General features: G+C 38.7%; 1 protein-coding gene across 4 annotated transcripts in view; it reads right to left on the reverse strand.

The window, feature by feature from the left end:
- USP40 (ubiquitin specific peptidase 40) overlaps positions 1-20,692 on the reverse strand; it is an 87,467-nt gene that overhangs the window by 37,702 nt on the left and 29,073 nt on the right. For all 4 annotated transcript variants that reach the window (XM_065880279.1, XM_065880278.1, XM_065880277.1 and 1 more), the window contains 8 exons: positions 17,688-17,988; positions 14,984-15,065; positions 13,300-13,471; positions 11,128-11,212; positions 10,024-10,094; positions 8,796-9,115; positions 5,716-5,839; positions 4,259-4,316 (listed from right to left, as the gene is read on the reverse strand). In XM_065880279.1, the coding sequence (XP_065736351.1) occupies positions 4,259-4,316; positions 5,716-5,839; positions 8,796-9,115; positions 10,024-10,094; positions 11,128-11,212; positions 13,300-13,471; positions 14,984-15,065; positions 17,688-17,988 (1,213 nt within the window). The remainder of the gene's footprint in view (positions 1-4,258; positions 4,317-5,715; positions 5,840-8,795; positions 9,116-10,023; positions 10,095-11,127; positions 11,213-13,299; positions 13,472-14,983; positions 15,066-17,687; positions 17,989-20,692) is intronic.

Genomic DNA, 20,692 nt, shown 5'->3' on the forward strand with positions numbered 1-20,692 from the left:
ACCAGAAATTCCACAAAGTCAGCATGGGAAGTACGCTGTGAATAAGCAGGTGAGTGGACTGCAAGGAGGTCAGTTAGGCAGTGGTCAGACGAAGCAGGTTCCTGTAGGCAATACACTACCGAGTACAAAGAGCCCAACGGGGCTTTCAGCAGAGGGTGACGTGATCTGACTCACCTACGTTTAAGAAGGTCACTTGCTAGGTAAAGAATAGTTTGGGGGGAAGAAGGAGTGGAAGAAGAGAGATCTGTGACATGGCAAGACAACAACCTATTAATTTTAATAAACCATATATTCTTTTTTTTTTTTTTTTTTTTTTTGCAGTACGCGGGCCTCTCACTGCTGCCGCCTCTCCTGCTGTGGAGCACAGGCTCCGGACGTGCAGGCCCAGCGGCCATGGCTCACAGGCCCAGCCGCTCCGTGGCACGTGAGATCCTCCCGGACCGGGGCACGAACCCACGTCCCCCGCATTGGCAGGCAGACTCTCAACCACTGCGCCACCAGGGAAGCCCGCATAAACCATATATTCTTAAGTAACTTTACTGAAGTATAATTTACTTATAATAATAACACATCCAGTTTAAGCACACAGTTAAAAGAGGTCGATGAAAACACTCAGTAACCACCAGCAAATTGAGATATAATTTGTGTCACCCCCCAAATTCCCTCATGCCACTCCGTAGTCAATCCCTCATCCCCTAATTCTGATCTGCCTCTGTAACTACAGCTTAGGTTTTCTTTTTTGACAATTTCACATCGATAAGTGGAATCCTAAGAGCATTACTCTTTTGTGACTAGCTTCTTTTGCTTGGCATGATGTCTTTGAGATTCATCCATGTTTTGCATGGGGTGGCAGTTTACTTCTTTTATTGATGAATAGTATCCCATTGTATGGATACACCACAATTTGTTCACCTGCTCACTGGTATTTGGATTGTTTCCCATTTTTGGTTATGAACATTTACATACAGTATTTGTAAGGATACATGTTTTAATTTTTCTTGGATAAAAATGCAGGAGAATTGATAAGTGAATGTTTAAATTCACAGGAAATAAGCTAACTCCTTACCAGAGTGACTGTACCATTTTACACTCCCACCAGCAATACGCGGGAGTGCCAGGTGCTCCACATCTTTGGTATCACTTAGTCTTGTCAGCATCTAAAATTTTAATCATTCCACTAAGCGTGCAGTGATGTGTCATTACGGTTTTAGTTTGTTGGCTAATGATACTGAGCATCTTCTCCTGTGCTTATTGGGTGTTCATAGGTAGATTTTCTTTTGTAAAGTGGCTTCCCAATTTGGGTTGTCTTCCGATTAGGTTATAAGTATTTTTTATATATCCTGGATGCAAGTCTATTGTCAAATACATGTTTTATAATTTTTTCTCTCAGTTTGTGGCCTGCCTTTTCAAATGCCTTTAAAATTTTGTAGTAGTCCAATTTGCTTTTACTTTCATGGTTTGTACTTTCTAAGTCCTATCTTTTAAAAAAATCTCTTCCTTATGGTAAAAATAACAGAGATTTTCTATGTTTTCCCCCAGAACTTTTATAGTTTTAGGTTTTAACATTGAAGTCTATGATCCTTTTTTTTTTAATTTATTTTTGGCTGTGTTGGGTCTTTGTTGCTGCGCACGGGCTTTCTCTAGTTGTGGCAAGCGGGGGTTCATTGCAGTACGCGGGCTTCTCATTGCAGTGGCTTCTCTTGTTGTGGAGCATGGGATCTAGAGCGCAGGCTTAGTAGCTGTGGTGCACGGGCTTAGTTGCTCTGCGGCATGTGGGATCTTCCCGGACCAGGGGTTGAACCCACGTTCACTGCATTGGCAGACGGATTCTTAACCACTGCGCCACCAGGGAAGTTCTATGATCCGTTTTGAGTTCATTTTTTACATGACGTAAGGCAAAGTTGGAGGTTCATTTTTGCATCTATTGATATCCAATTGGTCCAGCACTGAATGCTGAAACAGCATCCTTCCCCATGGAAATACCTTGGCACTTCTGCTGAAAGTCAACTGACTAAATATGTTTGCATCTATTTCTGGCTTTTCAATGTAGTTCTGTTGCAAATACTCTGGAACATTTCCACATACGATCTCTGTTGCACATTCTTCTCTTAAAAGAGCCCTTAAAAAATGTAAAACCTATTCTTAGCTCACTGGCTGTGCAGAAGCAGGTTGTAGGCCACACATGCTGAACTCTGCTCCATATGTCTACCCTCATGACTACACACACTGTCTTGATTTCTACAGTTTCAGAGTAAGTCTTGAAATCAGATGGTGTAACTCTTCCAACTTTGTTCTTTATTTCCTCTAAAATTGTTATGGATACTTTAGGTTCTTTGCATTTCCACATAAATTTAAGAATCAGTTTGTCAATTACTACCAAAAAAAAAGAAACCTGCCAGAATTTTGAGTGAGAATGCACCGAATGTACAAATAAATTTTGAGAGAATTAGACTCTTAATAGTACTGCGTCTTCTGATCCAAGAATATGGTACATCATTTAATTTATTTGGGTCTTCTTTTATTTTTCATGGCAATCTTTTCTAGTTTCTGGTGTACAGGTCTTCCACATATCTTGTTAAATTTACCCCCAAGTATTTCATGATAGTTTATGCTATTATAAATGTTTTCTTAACTTAATTTTCCATTTTTTTGTTGCTAGTAAACATATATGGATTTTTCTATATTGATTTTGAGTTCTTGTTAAACTCACTTATTAATTCTAGTAGTTTTAATAGGATCCTTAGAGTATACAAATAGATGATAAGCACATCAACAGTGCTCACCATCACTGCATCAGGAAAATGCAGTTAAACACAGGAGATACCAATTCACGGTCACTAAAATGGCTACAATCAAAAAGACAATTATAGGACTTCCCTGGTGGCACAGTGGTTAAGAATCTACCTGCCAATGCATGGGACACAGGTTCGAGCCCTGGTCCAGGAAGATCCCACATGCCGTGGAGCAACTAAGCCCATGCGCCACAACTACTGAGCCTGTGCTCTAGAGCCTCCGAGCAACAACTACTGAGCCCATGTGCCACAACTACTGAAGTCCGCACGCCTGGAGCCCGTGCTCCACAATAAGAGAAGCCACCGCAGTGAGAAGCCCGCACTCGCCGCAACTAGAGAAAGCCTGTGCGGAGCGATGAAGACCCAACACAGCCAAAAATAAACAAAATAAATAAATAAAATTAAAAAAAAAGACAATTATAAATATTGGAAAGGATGTGAAGAAACTGCAACCCTGATACATTGTCAGTGGGTGTGTAAATGATTCAGCCACTTTGGAAATAGTACGGCAGTTCCTTATAAAGTTAAACATAACTTTGCCATATGACCCAGCAATTCCGAGAACTGAAAACACAGGTCTATACGAAGACGTAATGTTTATAGCAGAATCAGTCATAAAAGACCCAAAGTGGAAACAATCCAAATGTCCATCAACTGGTAATGAACAAACAAAATGTGATATATCCATACAATCCATACAATATATTCCTTTTTATCCAGTCAGCAATAAAAAGGAACAAACTATTGAAACATGCTAAATCATGGATGAATCTCAAAGATGATATGCTGAGTGAAAGAAGCCAGACACAAAAGACTACATATAACATGCTTTCATTTACATGAAATGTCCAGAAAAGCAAGTCAAAAGAAACAAAGTAGATGAATGGCTGTCAGGGGCTTGCTATGCAAATGGGAACGAGATCTTTTTGGAGTGATGAAACTGTTCTAAAACTGGATTGCTGTGATGGTTGTACGACTTTATACATTTACTAATAATCACTGAATTATGCTTAAAATGGATGTTTTATGACATGTAAATTATACCTCAATAAAGCTGTAAAAGAAAACTTAATGCCGAGTGAATAGTGAGTTTGTAGAATGTTATATTCATTAAGATAGAATTTACATAAATGTAAAAATACAATATACACACACACATATACAGAGAGAGGTATAATATATATAGTGCAATGTGAATGCACGAACTAGATACACACCCAAATCAGATATACTGGTTGCATCTGGGGAGGGATGATAGGTCTGAGGAGGAGAACATAGAGGACTTTATTTGTAATGTTTGAGGCAAAAACAAACACATGGCAAGATGTTAACATTTGTCCATTTTGGGTGGTAGATACGTGAGTTTTCCCTAAATTATTTTTTGTACTCTCCCATATTTTTTTCAATTAAAAATCAAAACAAAACTAAATTAAACCAAAAAACCAAAAGCAAACATAAATGATTACCTAGTTCCTTCATTAATTTTAATTCCTTTATGGCTTTAATTCGAATATCAAACACCACCTAAAATAGAGAAATAAACTAATGACTGTGTATAAGTTAAAAGCAATGGGAGGAGAGGAAAATGAAGATTGTCAGTGTGTGCATATACAGGTTGAGTTATTAATTACCTTACATTTAGCAGTTTTTGCCTACTTGAAAAAAATTATTTTTCCATCTCTGAAATTATTTTCTCTCTTCTACGAAGTCAAAGGCAAAAACTTAGATCTTGGTTAAGTTTTCACCAAATTGATAATAACTGGAATGAAAAGGCCGCCTATAGAAAGCTTTAGAAAACCAGACTTAATAGTAGCGAAAGGCAAAAGTTGACAAATAGTTAACTTTTCTGATGATAGCAAACAAAAGAAACTATACGTTTCTTTATGTTAAGAATGATGAATTCAGGGCCAGTGCAGGGGACACGGGTTCAATCCCTGGTCTGGGAAGACCCCACATCTTCATTAATAATATAAAACTGTACTAATAATTAATAAGCATTAATAATATAAAAATGTACTAATCCAAGGGTACTATTTAAAATTTCTACTTAAATTATTTTAGATTGTGTTTTCTTTTCTTTTTTAAAATTTAGGCTAATTGCCTCTAGGGCATAAAATCGTGGAAATTTAGGGGTAAAGCTGACGACAGAGATCATTGACTCTACTTCCCCACCGGTAACCCCCGCTATGCCCCCCACTGTGCCAAGAAGGAACAGAGCCTGCAGTAATCAAGGACTGCACCAGCCTCCCATTCGGGGTCCGGGTGGAAGGTCTCCTGAGCTTTGGGGCATTGACCTTATACTGTTCCCACTCATGTGCAAACAAACCTTAAGAAACTATAATTTTATAGAAAAGAAAACACTAAATTTTTAAATAAAGTTACAGAAAAACTTAATAAACGGAGACTACATAAATATAAAAAGATGTTTCCTGAAATAATGTTTAAGGAAACCAGTATAATAGTCTTAAATGGAAAACTGAAAAAACTCCCTTTGAAGAGCAACTGGCTTTATACAGAGCACAGAGTATACTGTAGAGCAATTTAAGATAAACTTTAAAAAACCCAAACACCAAAGAACACAAAACCAAAACATATATACCTTGTTTTAAAAATACAGAAAAGGATCTTGAAAATAGCATTTCACAGTTGTCAAATTCAGAAGATTCCATGAACTAATTAAAAAGGTAACTCCCACATTCTAATTCTAGGTTTTGGAGGGAAAAAAAGGCATATATTTTCTTGAAATATGCCAAGGGCTAACAAAGGTAAATAAGCAATAATCCAATGTTACAAATAAAAAGGTGATTTCTTAAGATTTAGAAGTTTACTGAGACACCTGTTCTGAAAGATTAAGGTACTGCTTTCTAAGTAAAACTGTATTAATGAAAAGCTGTCAAGCACCCTTCAATCAATATCTACTCACTGTGTTAAGAGTTGCTGATATTTTAACTTGTTCTTCTTCAGAGTCTAATTGGCATAAATTTTTAACTTGGAGCCAGTCAACCTCATTCACACTGGTGATCCACTTCCCTCGTTTGGTCAACAAACTGTAGGGTAAAAAGACATTTTTAAAATGTGTCTTTATACAGCCCTTTTATGGGTCAGAGAGGATTCGAAAATTCATGCTTTTCTTTAGGCACCACTTCCAAAATTCTGCATGTGTCACTTAATGTGGCTAATTAAAGGGACCAAGTTCTACTGAGTTGGGTTTTTGAAAGTTCACTATCTTTTTAGGGTAGTGTTAAGATAGTATTCCACGGAGTCTATATTCATGATTCCAAATATTCTTTGATTTATACAAATAATTTGTTGCCACATTTTTCAAAGAGAACTGTTGTAACTGAACAATCAGTTGTTAACGTCTACCTGCACGCTGCAATCACCAGTGGAGCTTTAAAAGAGTACCTACGCCAAAAGCCCATCCACAGACTTTAGCAGTTTAAAAGCAGGACAGCATGCACAGCCGTGCAGACTGACGTTGAATAAAAGTACCACATCTGGACTTCCCTGGTGGCGCAGTGGTTGAGAGTCCGCCTGCTGATGCAGGGGACGCCGGTTCGTGCCCTAGTCCGGGAAGATCCCACATGCCGCGGAGCGGCTGGGCCCGTGAGCCATGGCCGCTGAGCCTGCGTGTCCGGAGCCTGTGCTCCACAACGGGAGAGGCCACAGCAGTGAGAGGCCCACGCACCGCAAAAAAGAAAAAAAGTACCACATCTAATGGATATCATTCACATCATATACACTGTATGTTTATATTTTTATTATAGAGGTTTTAAAAAATTTTATGATAGCAGATGGCAGTGGAGTGTCTTGTTCTAACAAGATTTTCCTGCAGATAATAGTAAAGGTTCTTGAGGAAGGAGTGACTTCTTACTAATTCACACAGAGGCACTGAGTGGGCTAGCGGAAATCCTCTTTGGGAGTGTGTAGCAGAACCCCAAAACACAATTCTACTCTTCATTTCAGTTATTCCACTCTGGGACTCCACCTTGAGTTAGCAATCTTAAATAGAGCAAAGTTTTAAGCACAAAGATGTTCCCTGAAGACCACCTTAAAATAATGAAAAACTGGATGATAACAAGGATGCTAGCTAAACTATCTAGCACTTACTATGTGTAAACACTTGTAAGCTCTTAACTTCTTCAATCCTTACAACTGTATGAAGCTGGTACTAATTATTATGCTCATTTTACAGACCAAGAAATTAAGCAGAGAGAGATGATGTAACTTGCCCACGGTCACACTACTAGTAAATGATAAAGCTGGAAACAAAGCCAGGCAGCCAGCCCCCAAGACCTTGTCTCTACCCACTCCTCACACAGCAGCAGTCAGGTAACCTATAACATCAACATAGGTTATTATGCAGCCATGAAATGAGGTTTATGAAGAGCCTTCAAACATGAGGGGAGGGCTTCCCTGGTGGCGCAGTGGTTGAGAGTCCGCCTGCCGATGCAGGGGACACGGGTTTGTGCCCCGGTCCGGGAAGATCCCACATGCCACAGAGCGGCTGGGCCCGTGGGCCATGGCCACTGAGCCTGCGCGTCTGGAGCCTGTGCACTGCAACGGAAGAGGCCACAACAGTGAGAGGCCCGCGTACCGCAAAAAAAACAAAACAAAACAAAAACGTGAGGGGAAAGCAGGATATAACTATTTATCTACAATATCATCAGTATTATGTTTAAAAAGGAAAAAACCGGACTTCCCTGGTGGCACAGTGGTTGAGAATCCGCCTGCCAATGAAGGGGACATGGGTTCAAGCCCTGGCCCGGGAAGATCCCACATGCCGCGGAGGAACTAATAAGCCCGTGCACCACAACTACTGAAGCCCGCACGCCTAGAGCCCGTGCTCTGCAACAAGAGAAGCCACTGCAATGAGAAGCCCGCGCACCGCAACGAAGAGTAGCCCCCGCTCACTGTAACTAGAGAAAGCCTGCGCGCAGCAACGAAGATGCAATGCAGCCAAAAAATATACATATAAAATAATAAATTAATAAGAAAAAACCCTTCGAAAGAAAATCCCAATTATTCGAGCTCAGAAAGCTAACAGTGACAGACACTGCATGAGTGGTATGGTGATGCTGTGTTGGGTCTCCTGTCTTCACCTCTATATTTCCCAAGTCCTAATGAAAGTATATTACTTTCTAAAAAGAAATTTATAATAAACTTTTAAATTAAGTAAACAAGATAGGGAAATAAATTTCTGGAAAACACTTGTCGAAAAGAGAGTGATACACGTAATCCAAAATAAACACACTTCACAAGTGCTCTGCTTCCCTATGTCATAGCCACTAATAAACAATAATACAGAGCCTCTGTAATCTACGTATATTCACAGCACTGATAAAGCAGGGAACTGATTCATTGGTCATAACCTGAAGTCTTCAATGTGTGGAAAATTGGGGGGGGTTACAGTGTATGATAATGCTGACCACAGAAGTGTACTGGCACAGACATGGGTAACAAAAATGAAGAGAGGAAGCACCCCTGAGCTTCAAATGTGACTTACAGGAACCAAGGCTGCAATTCCCCAAGTAATTGCCTCGCCTGGGCAGCTGGGAGGATCTCAAGCATCATAAAAAGGATTATAACAAACAACTGAACTGCCTTCTGAGACCCTCGTGACAAGACAAATTTAGCTGTGGTAATGCCTTCCTCATGAAGAATTTTAGGAACTTTCTCTGTGAGAATGTCTTATAATGAGTGCTAATCAGAATTATTTGATAAGATTCTGTTTTACTGCCAACTATCTACACTATATCTAGCCTATACCTATATTATTCAGTTACCACATTTACCAAAAAAAAAAAAAAAAAATCACACTACAGTATCTTTTTTCTCCAGGTTGCCTAACCACGAACATTCCTATCTACAGTATATAGAACACAATGTCTAGAAATAAAACGAAACATTTAACTCTCAGCATTATTAACATAAAGCTGTAGAGTTCTAAGATATGGCACTGTGACTACAGTAAGTTTAAAAGGAATTCTCTTAGCACGTTACCTGTCACCATCATTAGAACTCTGAATTAAAAGTGAGCTTCCATTTCTGAGACCTTGCTCTCTGAAGGTCTTCTTCAAGTCTTCCTTGGGAATGGTGGTCCAGCTCTCTTCACCTACAGACTCAGCACTGTTGACTAAGATGACTCCGTCTGGGATTGCACAGGCTGTGAATACACTACCTATTTCTGCATTAGATGGAAAGACATATGGAGAGTCTATCAACTGCTGACACTGCTCTTCTTCACTGCTTGTCGCCGGATGAAGAACATTTAAAAGCAGAGGTTCACAGTCACTACCAGCTGGAATCTGGATTCCGCCAACCTACAACAGTATCAAGTCAGCCATCAGTATAGCTCGTATTTGCCAAAATCAGGTCAACACAGTAATGCAGTAATGTAGACTCTTACAGAACAATTCCCATTTTTTTTTCTTTTCAAGTGAAATAAAGTTTTCACAAATGTCTTTTAAGTATCAGAAGAACAGCTTTAGATTTTTGAAGCTTTTTCTTAGCCATCTTTTACTTTTTAGGAGAGAAATCTGAAGTGGAGACAGACACGTGTCCTCAGCAGTGGTAAATGTATGAGGTGGACCGAGGACGTCCACTGAGTGGGTGAGATGCTCCTCACTGCTCTCTTGACTGTGCTCCCCTAAGTCGCCTCCAGCCCTAACAGTGTGACGAACCGCTCCTTCTCAATCCTCATCAAGAGTATGTACAGGTCTTCCCTGGTGGTGCAGTGGTTGAGAGTCCGCCTGCCGGTGCAGGGGACACGGGTTCGTGCCCCGGTCCGGGAAGATCCCACATGCCGCGGAGCAGCTGGGCCCGTGAGCCATGGCCGCTGAGCCTGCACATCCGGAGCCTGTGCTCCACAGCGGGAGAGGCCACAACAGTGAGAGGCCCGTGCACCGCAAAAAAAAAAAAAAAAAAAAAGAGTCTGTACAGACCCTCCTGCTCACCTATCTCAGCACAGTGACCCACACCATGCGCCTGAAGGATACAGACTGATCACTTATTTACCTTTGTGTCTAGCTTCTGACACACAGCCTGGCACCATGGAGGTGTCCTACAACTATCTCTTGAACATATAACCAACACTGATTGTACTTAAAATTTACTGGATATTTCAGCAGTTTTCTAATATGTAAGTGCCGTCATATATGCTGAATAAAATTTTATCACAACTTAAAAAATATCCAAAACTCTCGTGAACATTTCTTCAACACTTATTTACCTCCACCCCATTCCATACAAAGATGTCTTCCCCGTCAGCAATTTCAATTTCACACAGTGTCAGGTGATCTCCTAGGAAGATGAGATTATCAGTGAAACCATTCTCATGATCATCAAAAAAAAATTTAACTACAGCAACAGCCAAGACACAAACATTTGTTTGAAAAGAAGCATTCTCATTGAGGAAAACTAAGAAAAAGGGAGTAATTATGTTTGTTATATTGATATTATTTTATATTATTTTTATCTTTATTCCTTCCATCACGCTCTTTAGCCTTTTTTTTTTTTTCTCTGTTTTCATTTTATGTAAGCATTTCCCCCATAAGATTTGTGGGCGTGAGAGCAGGAAAAAAAAAAGTTAATATAAAAGGTCAACTGTACTTGACACTGTGAACATGGGGAAGGCTTACACATCAAACGGTCCTCACTCACCCACTAATGAGCTGTATGACCTTGTGGACTTCAAGCCTCTACCCTTCAGTTTTCTCATTTATGAAATGGGGATAAAAGAAGTTTGTGAAAATCAAATTAGATAATTTACACAAAATACTTATCTCAGTATTTGGCACCATGAAGTCCAAGACAACCGTTACTGCTGCTACTGCTATCACTGTTTTGTTATTATTTAAAGGAAGTACTTTTAAGCTCCTGAAGCACTTTTGTTTTGCTACAAAGTCTGAAGCTGAGATTGGATTAAAAAAAACAAGCCATTTTTAACAAGATTTAAATGGTTTCAAACCATTTTGCTCAGAAGTTTGGGGTAATATAAAAAAATTTCCAAAGCCTTTAAGAAAAAATTTGTTTAGGTAGAGAAGTAGCCTTAATTTCAGAAAATATAAAACGTTTCCATGTTAGCAAAATTTCACACATTACCTATATTGGATACATTATAAACTAAATAAATTGTCTTATTAAATATGAAAAACTAAATATATTATTTGTTAAAACCAATGTGATGAGAACCTGCATAGCTAAGAAAAGTAGTATGTAGGGGAAAGACTGGCCAAGAGCAGAAAGTCTCAGATGAGCCCCACAAAATGTACGGATGAGCCCCACAAAATGTACATATACACAATAAGTTGCTGTGTTTTAATATTTCTCTTACCATCAAGTGTCTGGTAAACATGAAGTCCTGCTGGTACAAACTTTGCAACACTAAGAACCATATCTCCTTCCCAAAATTCTAACAGCTGCAGAATATGAATGAAAGGAAAGAGAACAATGAAAAATCACATATAGATCACTTTTCCAGGTTAAGTAAGAAGAGCACTGTGCCAAGTTACTTATGTAGCTGACACTGGGAACAAGAAAATGAATACGACAATCCCCATCCAGCACCAAAAATGAGGAAAGTAGACATCTTTCAATGTTAAATCAGTCAAATCCAAAGATGGTTAATCTCACATCCGTTAGTGACTGAAGAACCCTGACATACACAAAGAGCACAATGACCACCTAAACAACAACCATTTCTACTTAATTTATGGGAAGATCACTTTTATCAGAAGGCAAAATGATCACTGTGCCAGCCCAGGAATCCTGGTCCAAAAGAGCAAAAATGACGTGTTTAATCAGTACTGTTCAGGGAAGAGCAGCACACACGAATACTCTTGTTTCTTGAAAGGAATGTCTCCCACTGTAAATCTAAAAAGTAGCATTACCAGTTTATTTAATAGATTACCAGGGATTTGTTTTTTTAAGTTTCTAGCTCCAAGACTCTGGGGACTGTGGTAACCTCACCAAAACAATGTCACCAATAAAGGTCAGTCCTATTTAGTCCCTCTCCACAATATCACAAGATAGTTCTCTGAAAAAGAAATTTCAGGGCTTCCCTGGTGGCGCAGTGGTTGAGAGTCCGCCTGCCGATGCAGGGGACACGGGTTCGTGCCCCGGCCCGGGAAGATCCCACATGCCGCGGAGCGGCTGGGCCCGTGAGCCATGGCCGCTGAGCCTGCATGTCTGGAGCCTGTGCTCCACAATGGGAGAGGCCACAACGATGAGAGGCCCGCGTACCACAAAAAAAAAAAAAAAAAAAAGAAATTTCATACTTACACATGATTACTTAACTGTCAGTCTCTCAGCCTCTTGCCAGTGGCTTAATTCTAAGATTTGCCACTGGCAGAGATGTGCACTTAAACCATCAAAAAGCAGACTGGCATGAAATCTAAACCTTGTAAAGGTGACCAAGGTCTCTCTTTTCCACTTGAAACGTTACCCTAGGCAGGGTCAAATCTCCAAGTCCACCTATATCATCACTGCCAGGATTGGCTCAGAAATAAACTTTTAGTGGAAAAGTTCAGAAGTATTAATTTTAGAAATCTTGATCCTGATCCAACATTTAAATACTCAAATCAACTAAAGTTAAAGAAGAAACTGGCCTGCTTTTCTTTGTACAAGAGGAAAATCAAAAGAAAGCTAATAATTTTGGTAAATGATACAGTTTTTCAGAAAATTTACTTAATTCTGGGGGCGGGGAAGCTTACATTTTCTATTTCCCTTTTCCTCTATCAGGAAGTAGTGTGGAGTGAAGTATAATTAAGAGGAAAGAAAGAGTAGGGAGACCAGGGCTGGAGTCCTAGTTCTACTGCTAACTAGATGTCTGACCCTGGGCAAGCCATTAGATCTCTTTAAATCACAATTTCCTCACCTTTAAAATGGGGTTATCTTGCCCTCATGAGGTTAAAGAATCAAACGATAGAATTTATATGAAAACATTTTAAGTAAAATAAAGAGCACTGTTGTTGTCGTCGTTGAAACACGACTGGATAAATAATTTAGAGACAATGATTACAACGATGTTTGCTTTTACTATAGACCAGTAGACATTTTCCTTCACTTAGGAATCTTATTAATAAATGTTATTCTATACTGAAAGGTAGAAAAGTTAGTTGCTTTTATTTGTTTAGTAGCTCTTGGTTTTAGGCAACATAATTATCTATCTTTTTACTCCTTTTAAAAGACAATTCTCTTTCATTTATTTTTCCCAAAAGAGACAATCTTATACTCTTTCTCTCCCCAAGATTAAATATACCAGGCTTGATTCTCCCCCGAAAGCCTGCTGGCAGGACTCGGTGAGTCCTGATTGTGCAGAAAAGCCTCTCTAAGAGACTTACGAGGGAGGGGAGAACATTTGGACCATCCGTCTATGGAAGTGGTAGATGTAGGATTTTCCTAAGCAGCTGTGAAAAATAAATAGTTGTATCCTAAACAGGAGTTTGAAAAGGAGAATCCAGCTTAAGACAGACCTGAATGTCTATTAAGAGTGAGGCTAAATTACCTGAAATATTGATTGCCGAAGATCTCCTAAAGTTTTTCTTTTATCAAAGGTCAAATCCCACATGCTTTCTGTTTGAGAGACTACTGGGTGCAGAGCCCCATTGAAGAAATGATAATGAGGGCCGAGGTGGAGACGCAATTCAAAATTATTGTTTGTAGAATCACACTCTGCCCTTTAAAGAGGCGTAAAGATACACAAATGCCACGTGTTTACAGCAGATACTGTTTCATTCAAACCAAAAATATTTGATTTACAATATAAAGAAGTTCTCCACTCCACCTAAGTCATTATAATTAACATCCTTTTCTTCCATGCTCCAAAATAACTCAGTTTAGTTTCTCAGTTAATAGCTCTGCCACCGTGAATTCCAAGGAAGACGGTTTTAACGCACACTGTGCAGTGTTACTCTGAACAAACACTGACACTTGAACTCGTCCAATGCTGAGATTATAATTATGAACAAAATGCTGGAAACACGTTCCTATAACTGTGGTGAGTGCTAGATTTACAACTTCTATTTTCTCCTTGCTTCAACTAGACCCCACAGACTCTCCCAGAAACTATCTGAGGTCAGCCTCATGATCCCCGGAGTCTGCTCTCTCCGAGTCAAGTGGCCTCAGCAGCAGCCGGGTGCTTGCTACACTTTTCTGAACCCATTCAGCTGCCGTGAAGCACGGCACCAGAAACACTTCAGGCAGCCCCACCAACAGAGAGTTGGATGAAGCTATAGTCACCATTCAGGTACCTCAGGCACAATTCTGTGAATGTGGTCAAAGACAGCATGAGCTTTTCCATGACCACATTAAAAAGCTTAGTGCTCGCTGACTAAAACCCCATAGGCTGTTTTTGTTTTTAATACCAACTGCTAATCCACACCACTCATGCAAGGTGGTTATCTTTCGCACTTAAGATATTTTATTCTGTTAAATTTTTATATTTTTAGTGTCTTGATTTTTGTTGAGATCTCCTCTGATCTTAATTTGCCATTCAATCTACTTTTTTTTTCTCAGCTTCAAATCAATGATAGAAATGTTGAACACATCCCTGCTATGTAATCAGCCCCTCGGGTCCACAAGAAGACCATGGGAACATCCATTTCCCTAATCCAGTTCCCCACGGACCCAGAGAGCAAAGAACCAGTTCTTCATGGTCCAAGGTTAGACCTCAAAAGAGAATGTTCAGATCATCAAGCTCTCACAAACCATCCCTTTAATAATCCATTGTAGGGTTTTGCCCAAGACTGACATTAAGCCAAACAGTCTGTAGACTCCACATATCCTCCCATTTGCCCACCTCTGGTCTGGTGTCACTACGGGCCAGTTCTTCACAAACCACTTACACATGAGGGTGAATTTTCACAATGGGCTCTGTGCCGAGGGAATAACCGACAGGCCAGGACACAATTCATTCAGCACAACTACATGCTCACAGATTTCTCTAGTTTTCTTAGGCTTCAATCTCTACTTAGCGATGGCCATTTGTCATTATTTCATTCACTCTCACTGGGTAATTTCAAAGTAAAAGATACTCTCAGTATAAAAATTCAGCAACTAATAAAAAGACACCGGCATTAAACAGTTGACTTCTTTTCCTCTGTAATTTTCATTACTGAATACTTAAGACCTAAATTAGATACTTGTTCCCCAGAAAAACTATTCAAACTCTAAAAGTAATTTAAAATTACCTTTGTATTTGTAGTTCAATGTTGGCTGCATCCATTTCATTCAGCAAATGACATGGAACCCTGTATCTTGGGTTAGCTCGAGCTGTGAGCAAAATTTTCCATTAACTTGTGCTGACTACATAAAAACTGGTTGCTGAAGAGGTAGCACAGAAAACTAGAAAGGACCTCGCTGGGAGCTAGGAAAGCTTCTACTGCCTGTGTGAACATGAATTTTCTCTGGATCTCAGTTTTCCCATCTTTAAATTGAAAACATTAAAACATATGAAAGGTAAACAGTTCTTTAAGCCAAGCTAGAGAATTCCATTTCTTCAACTCTTTTTAAATAGACTTTTAAAAAGAGAACACCTACTGTTTCCTTCTTGATAACAAATGTAATAATTGGTCACTGTGAAAGTTCTGGAAATTATTTTTTTTTAATGTAAAATAAATAAATATTACCTATAATCCCACTCCTAGGGAATACTGCTAAAATGTGATCTATATACTTCTGGTCTTTTTTCTGTTCTACACAATGTGTCTATACATACACATACACACAGACACACACACACCCCAAACCACGCTTATTTAAAGCAACTGGGAGTATAGTCAACAAACATGTAAGTTGCTTTTTCATTTCATATGTTGTGAATATTTTTCCAAATCTTTAAATGATTGCATAGTAGCCCATTCTATAAATAACATAATTAATCTAACCAATCCTTTTCTGGTAGACATTTAGGTGATTTTCTGTTAGTCATTACTATAAAATAACGGGGGTAGCAAACATCTTTGAACATAAATAGGTATACACAGTCCTGATTATTTCAAGACAAATTTGTGGAAATATAATTATTGGTTTAAGGTTTTTAAGTACATACAACCAAATTGGTTGTATTACTTTATATACATACCAAATATAGAGGTAGTGCCAACTGTTGAGAACCAGGTTAACAGAAATATTTGATTTTGTAAGAAAAAGGTTGTCATTCATTGCTGTTATGATTCATGTTTTTTGGTTACGGGCCAGATGGAATATTTTTTTTTTGTAGTTTACTGGCTGTCCTTATTTCTTCTTTTGTACGTTAGTTATTTATATCCTTTTCCCAATTTACCACTGAGCACAATGGAATAAATGTAAGAGCACTCTACAGATAGGGGAAATAAATTTGTCATATATTTTGCTGTTTTCCACTAGCCTGTCATTTGCCTTTTGGTATTACATAATAAGGTTTACATCACTTTTCCTCAATTTTTTTTTCATTGCTTTTATGCTTAGAAAGGGCTTCTCTACCTTAAGGTCAGAAAAATATTTATATTTTATGCATCTGAAGGCTCCTTTTTTACACAGACATTAAAGGAACTATAATTTCATGCAAGTGATAATCACTTGATTGTACTAACTGTTAATTCAAGTGATTAGCAACTAACCAACTTCTCAGTTGTATTTATTAATTCATTTTTCGCCTATTTATTTGAAAAGCTACCTTTTCATGGATTAAAATCTTAAAAATACTTAGATCAACTTCTGGGCTTACTGCTCAATGGTCTGTCCAGCTCTTTGCACTAGCATTACACTGTCTTAACTGCTAGAGCATCATAAATATGCTTATACTGACACAGTAAAGTTTCCTTGAGCAGTTCCTTCTTCAATTTTCATTAATTTATCTTCCCAGGTAAATTTTAGAATCATTTTGCCAAGTTCCATCCATTCATTCCCCAAAAAAGTCCATCAAGATTTTGGTTAGATCTTTATTCAAATCTTAAGCTAACTGGAAAACTGTCACTTAGTACATATTCCAATCATGTACACACTGAAGTTCAATTCAGTGAAAAGGACAATACGTCATCTGAAGAAACTGATATATATTTCTGTAACTGTGAATTCAGCTCCCCAATATTTTTATCAGAACGATTACCATATTTTTTCCCCTCAGAAAAAAACAAAGGCCCTTCTGGTCAACAGAACAGTTATGTAATTGTTTCAGATCCAGAGAGTTAATTTCCTTTGATTCATCTGCAAACTGGTAACTGCTTTATTCTTATTCTTTACAAAAATGATCACTATGCTCACTCTCTACGAACAGTATCCTCGTCTCTAATCACAGATACGTCTCAATCTAAAGAGCTTTCCCAGTTGCATAAATTTTGGGAAGTGATCAAATAAAGTCTTACAGACTGATTCATGTTAGTAGCTTCAATTCAAAAATTTATCACTGTGGGTCTCAGTGTTTAACCTCCACCATGGTATGAACTCTCTTAGAAGATTCAACAGAGGGCTTCAGAGATATTTCAATTGCTTAAAGACTTATCACCTTGAGGAAAAGGAAAAAAGAAAGGAAAATGAAAGAGAACACATGAAAATAAGACCAAGGCCACTTGCAACTCAAAGACAACACATGGCCGAAGTGCAGAGAGAAGCCTGAGCAGAGGACAATTGTGTCTGCCCACACAACAAGAAAACATGATGTGATCCAAGAAAATGCAATTTTGAAAATCTAACTATAGCCTCATACTATTACAGGGGAAAAAACCAGAAATATATAATCTTTATAAAAGGACAGAATGTTGAATTTTTTCTGGTATATTTCTTACGGTTAGCTTGAAAATATTTTAAAATATTTCAAGAGTAAACCTTCTAAAAGGGTAAACTTTCAAATAACATTCAATATTTATCTTCTAAAGCGATCAACTTAAACAAATAGGGACATTTATCTTTCCATACCTTCAGGGGGTCTCTGCAACTGGGATTTCCGATAAAACAACATGTAGGCACTTTCTTTACCCTGAAATTGCTGTTCAATATCCTTTTCCTTAATTGGCTGGACTTTGGAATCGTTTATATCAAACCAGTGGGGACAGGAGGGTCTACCATTTAATCCTGGGGGTTCTGAAGTAAGTGTCTTCAAAAGTTGTTGATCATTTCTTCGTATATCAGACTCAGCCTGGAGAGAAGAGTCCTTCAACAGACTAACTGTACTTTCATCTGAACTGAGCAGAAATATCTGAGAATGAAGCTGTAAAAACTATAGAGAAAGAAAACCAACATTAGGTTAATGAAAACAAATTCATTGACATGATTACAAAATCTTTACCTTCCTTTCTGTGATTAGATATTTTAACGTCAACTTTTTGGCCTGGTCAGCTAAGAGGGAAAAAAATTTCATTTGCGCCATAATAAAACATTTAATAAAAACCAGAGTGCTTTCTGTTAAATAGTCTAACAGTTATACCAAGGGAGAAAGCTGCCATGACACAATCTTAAAAATACTTTAATTATACCTCGTAACGCTGTTTTTAAAAAGTCTTTACTGAAACAGATTAGACAGAACAAACACTTCTGAAATGTTTAAAGCAATCCAAACAGAGCACAAAACAAAGGCAATTATACAATGAAGTACCATAGAAGATAATTTCAAAACTGGTGACTCAGACAAACTGCTGGGATATAGTCACAATTATAAGCTTACATTAACTAAATTCAGTGTTGTCTGTCCCGGAGGCTGACAGGCTAGCAAAGGAAATCAGAACACAAGGCTGAAGTCATAATCTCAGAGACTATCATTTCTCAGGTTCCTCTACCTAAAGGATTAGGAAGAAAAAAACCTTCTCTCCCCATTGCCTATCCCACCTCCCCATCCCCTACTCTACTCTTCTTTTATTCCCTAACCTCTGTGTGGCTTTGTATCACCCCCTTTTCTCTCAGTACAAACTACTTTATGTAGAAAATCACTTGGCAGGTATATGTAACATTTGCTTAGATCATCAATCAACACGGAAAAGTGATTTTCTCATTTTTTCTTGGAAAGGAAGAATTTATGATAATGTATACTCTCTAATCAAACAGAAGGGTATAGGGCATATGACCCAAAGGCATTATCATTAACACTGTGTATAACAGATGGCAATATAGTTTTGTAGCTAATTTAAGTACAATAAAATAATAATTTGAAACCTCTGAGTACTTTCTGTATAGCGAATCTTTTCTTTGTTTGATAGTTGAGGATTAACTCTTAAACCTCAAACTTCAGGGTAGTCTGGTTCCAGTAATGGCAGAGAACTTTTAATTGGACTAACCCCACTGATTAAAACAATTGTTTGGAGAGTAAGCAAAAGCTAACCTAAAGTGGAGGGAACATAATCCTTCAAAAGGGAAACAAGCTAGGTGAGTCCTGCATTAACCCACCACTTCCCAGTTTGTAGCAGAGCATGGCGGAAGAGAGTTCAAGCAAAGGGCAACAGTTTTACTGGACTAAGGAAACAGAATTTAAGACTGCCACAGAGCCTAGAAAGTGAAAATCCCATAAAGGAGCCCCAAATCTCTATCAAATCCTCCTCAAATCCTTGGCTGAGTCTTAAATGGTACATGGACAGCCTGAGACCCAAGGAACTGAGCAGAAAGCAACAGCTGGGAGATTTAAGATCTGAGTAGAGATTTTAGTGCCCTGCTGCTGGGTAGAAAGAGCATAGAGTTAAATAAACATGTTGTGAATGGATTAATAAGATAGATTAGAAAAAAGAAAGAAAGAGCATGGAGTTGAAGTCCTGCCAAATTAGAGGCATATGACAAACACCTCAGGCTTTCCACTGAAATCCTAGAAGGGCCACGTCTCAGGTCAGGGATTGGCAAACTTTTCTACAAAGGGCCAGACGGTAAGGACTTTAGGCTTTGTGGGCTAAGAGGCAAACTTGAGCACCTTTCTAAAGATAACTGTTTGAAAATATAAAGACAGTTCTTACCTGGGGGCTGTACAAAAAAGGCAGCAAGCCATAGTTTCCCCATGTTTGCTAACCTCTGCCTTAAGAGGGAGGACCATCCAGGCCCCAAGACTAACAGCTACTCCCTAGGACTAACAGCTAAATGCAACAGATCCACCCTACCAAAGCCCCAAATGAAGCTCCCACAGGATCAACATGATTCAAAGTTACTTAATGGCCTGTTGGAATATAATGAAAAGCCCTTTAGAAACAATAACACAGGACTTGCCTGGTGGCGCAGTGGTTAAGAATCAGCCTGCCAATGCAGGGGAAAGGGGTTCGATCCCTGGTCCGGGAAGATCCCACATGCCATGGAGCAACTAAGCCCGTGTGCCACAACTACTGAGCCTGTGCTCTAGAGCCCACGAGCCACAACTACTGAGCCCGTGTGCCATAACTACTGAAGCCCACGCGCCTAGAGCCCGTGCTCTGCAACAAGAGAAGCCATTGCAATAAGAAGCCTGCACACCACCATGAAGAGTAGCCCCCACTCAACCCAACTAGAGAAAGCCCGTGTGCAGCAACGAAGACCCAATGCAGCCAAAAATAAATAATTTTTTAAAAAGAAAAAAGAATTCTATAACCAGCAAAAATACCATTTAAACAAATGAATGCAAGATAAAAACTTCAAACAAACAAAAGCTGAGAATATTTTTGCCAGCAGTTCTGGATGCCCAAGAACCGTTAAAGGAAGTTCTCTAGTTGAAGGGAAATGATATTAGATGCAAACCTGGACATGCAAGAAGGAGCAATGAACACCAGAATGGATAAAATAAAACATGATTTTTTCATTAATTTCTTTAAAAGTTGCTTAAATGTTTAATGTAAACACATACATACATACATACACACACGGTGAATTTACATATAGTTGTAAAATATAAGACAACAGCTGAAAAGGATGGAAGTCGGGAAATGGAATTATGCTCCTGTACCTTGTACATCTTACCTTGTACATGAAGTGTTACAGTA

This window comes from Phocoena phocoena, chromosome 7 (genome assembly GCF_963924675.1).
Source record: "Phocoena phocoena chromosome 7, mPhoPho1.1, whole genome shotgun sequence".
In the NCBI taxonomy this organism is placed as follows: Eukaryota; Metazoa; Chordata; class Mammalia; order Artiodactyla; family Phocoenidae; genus Phocoena; species Phocoena phocoena.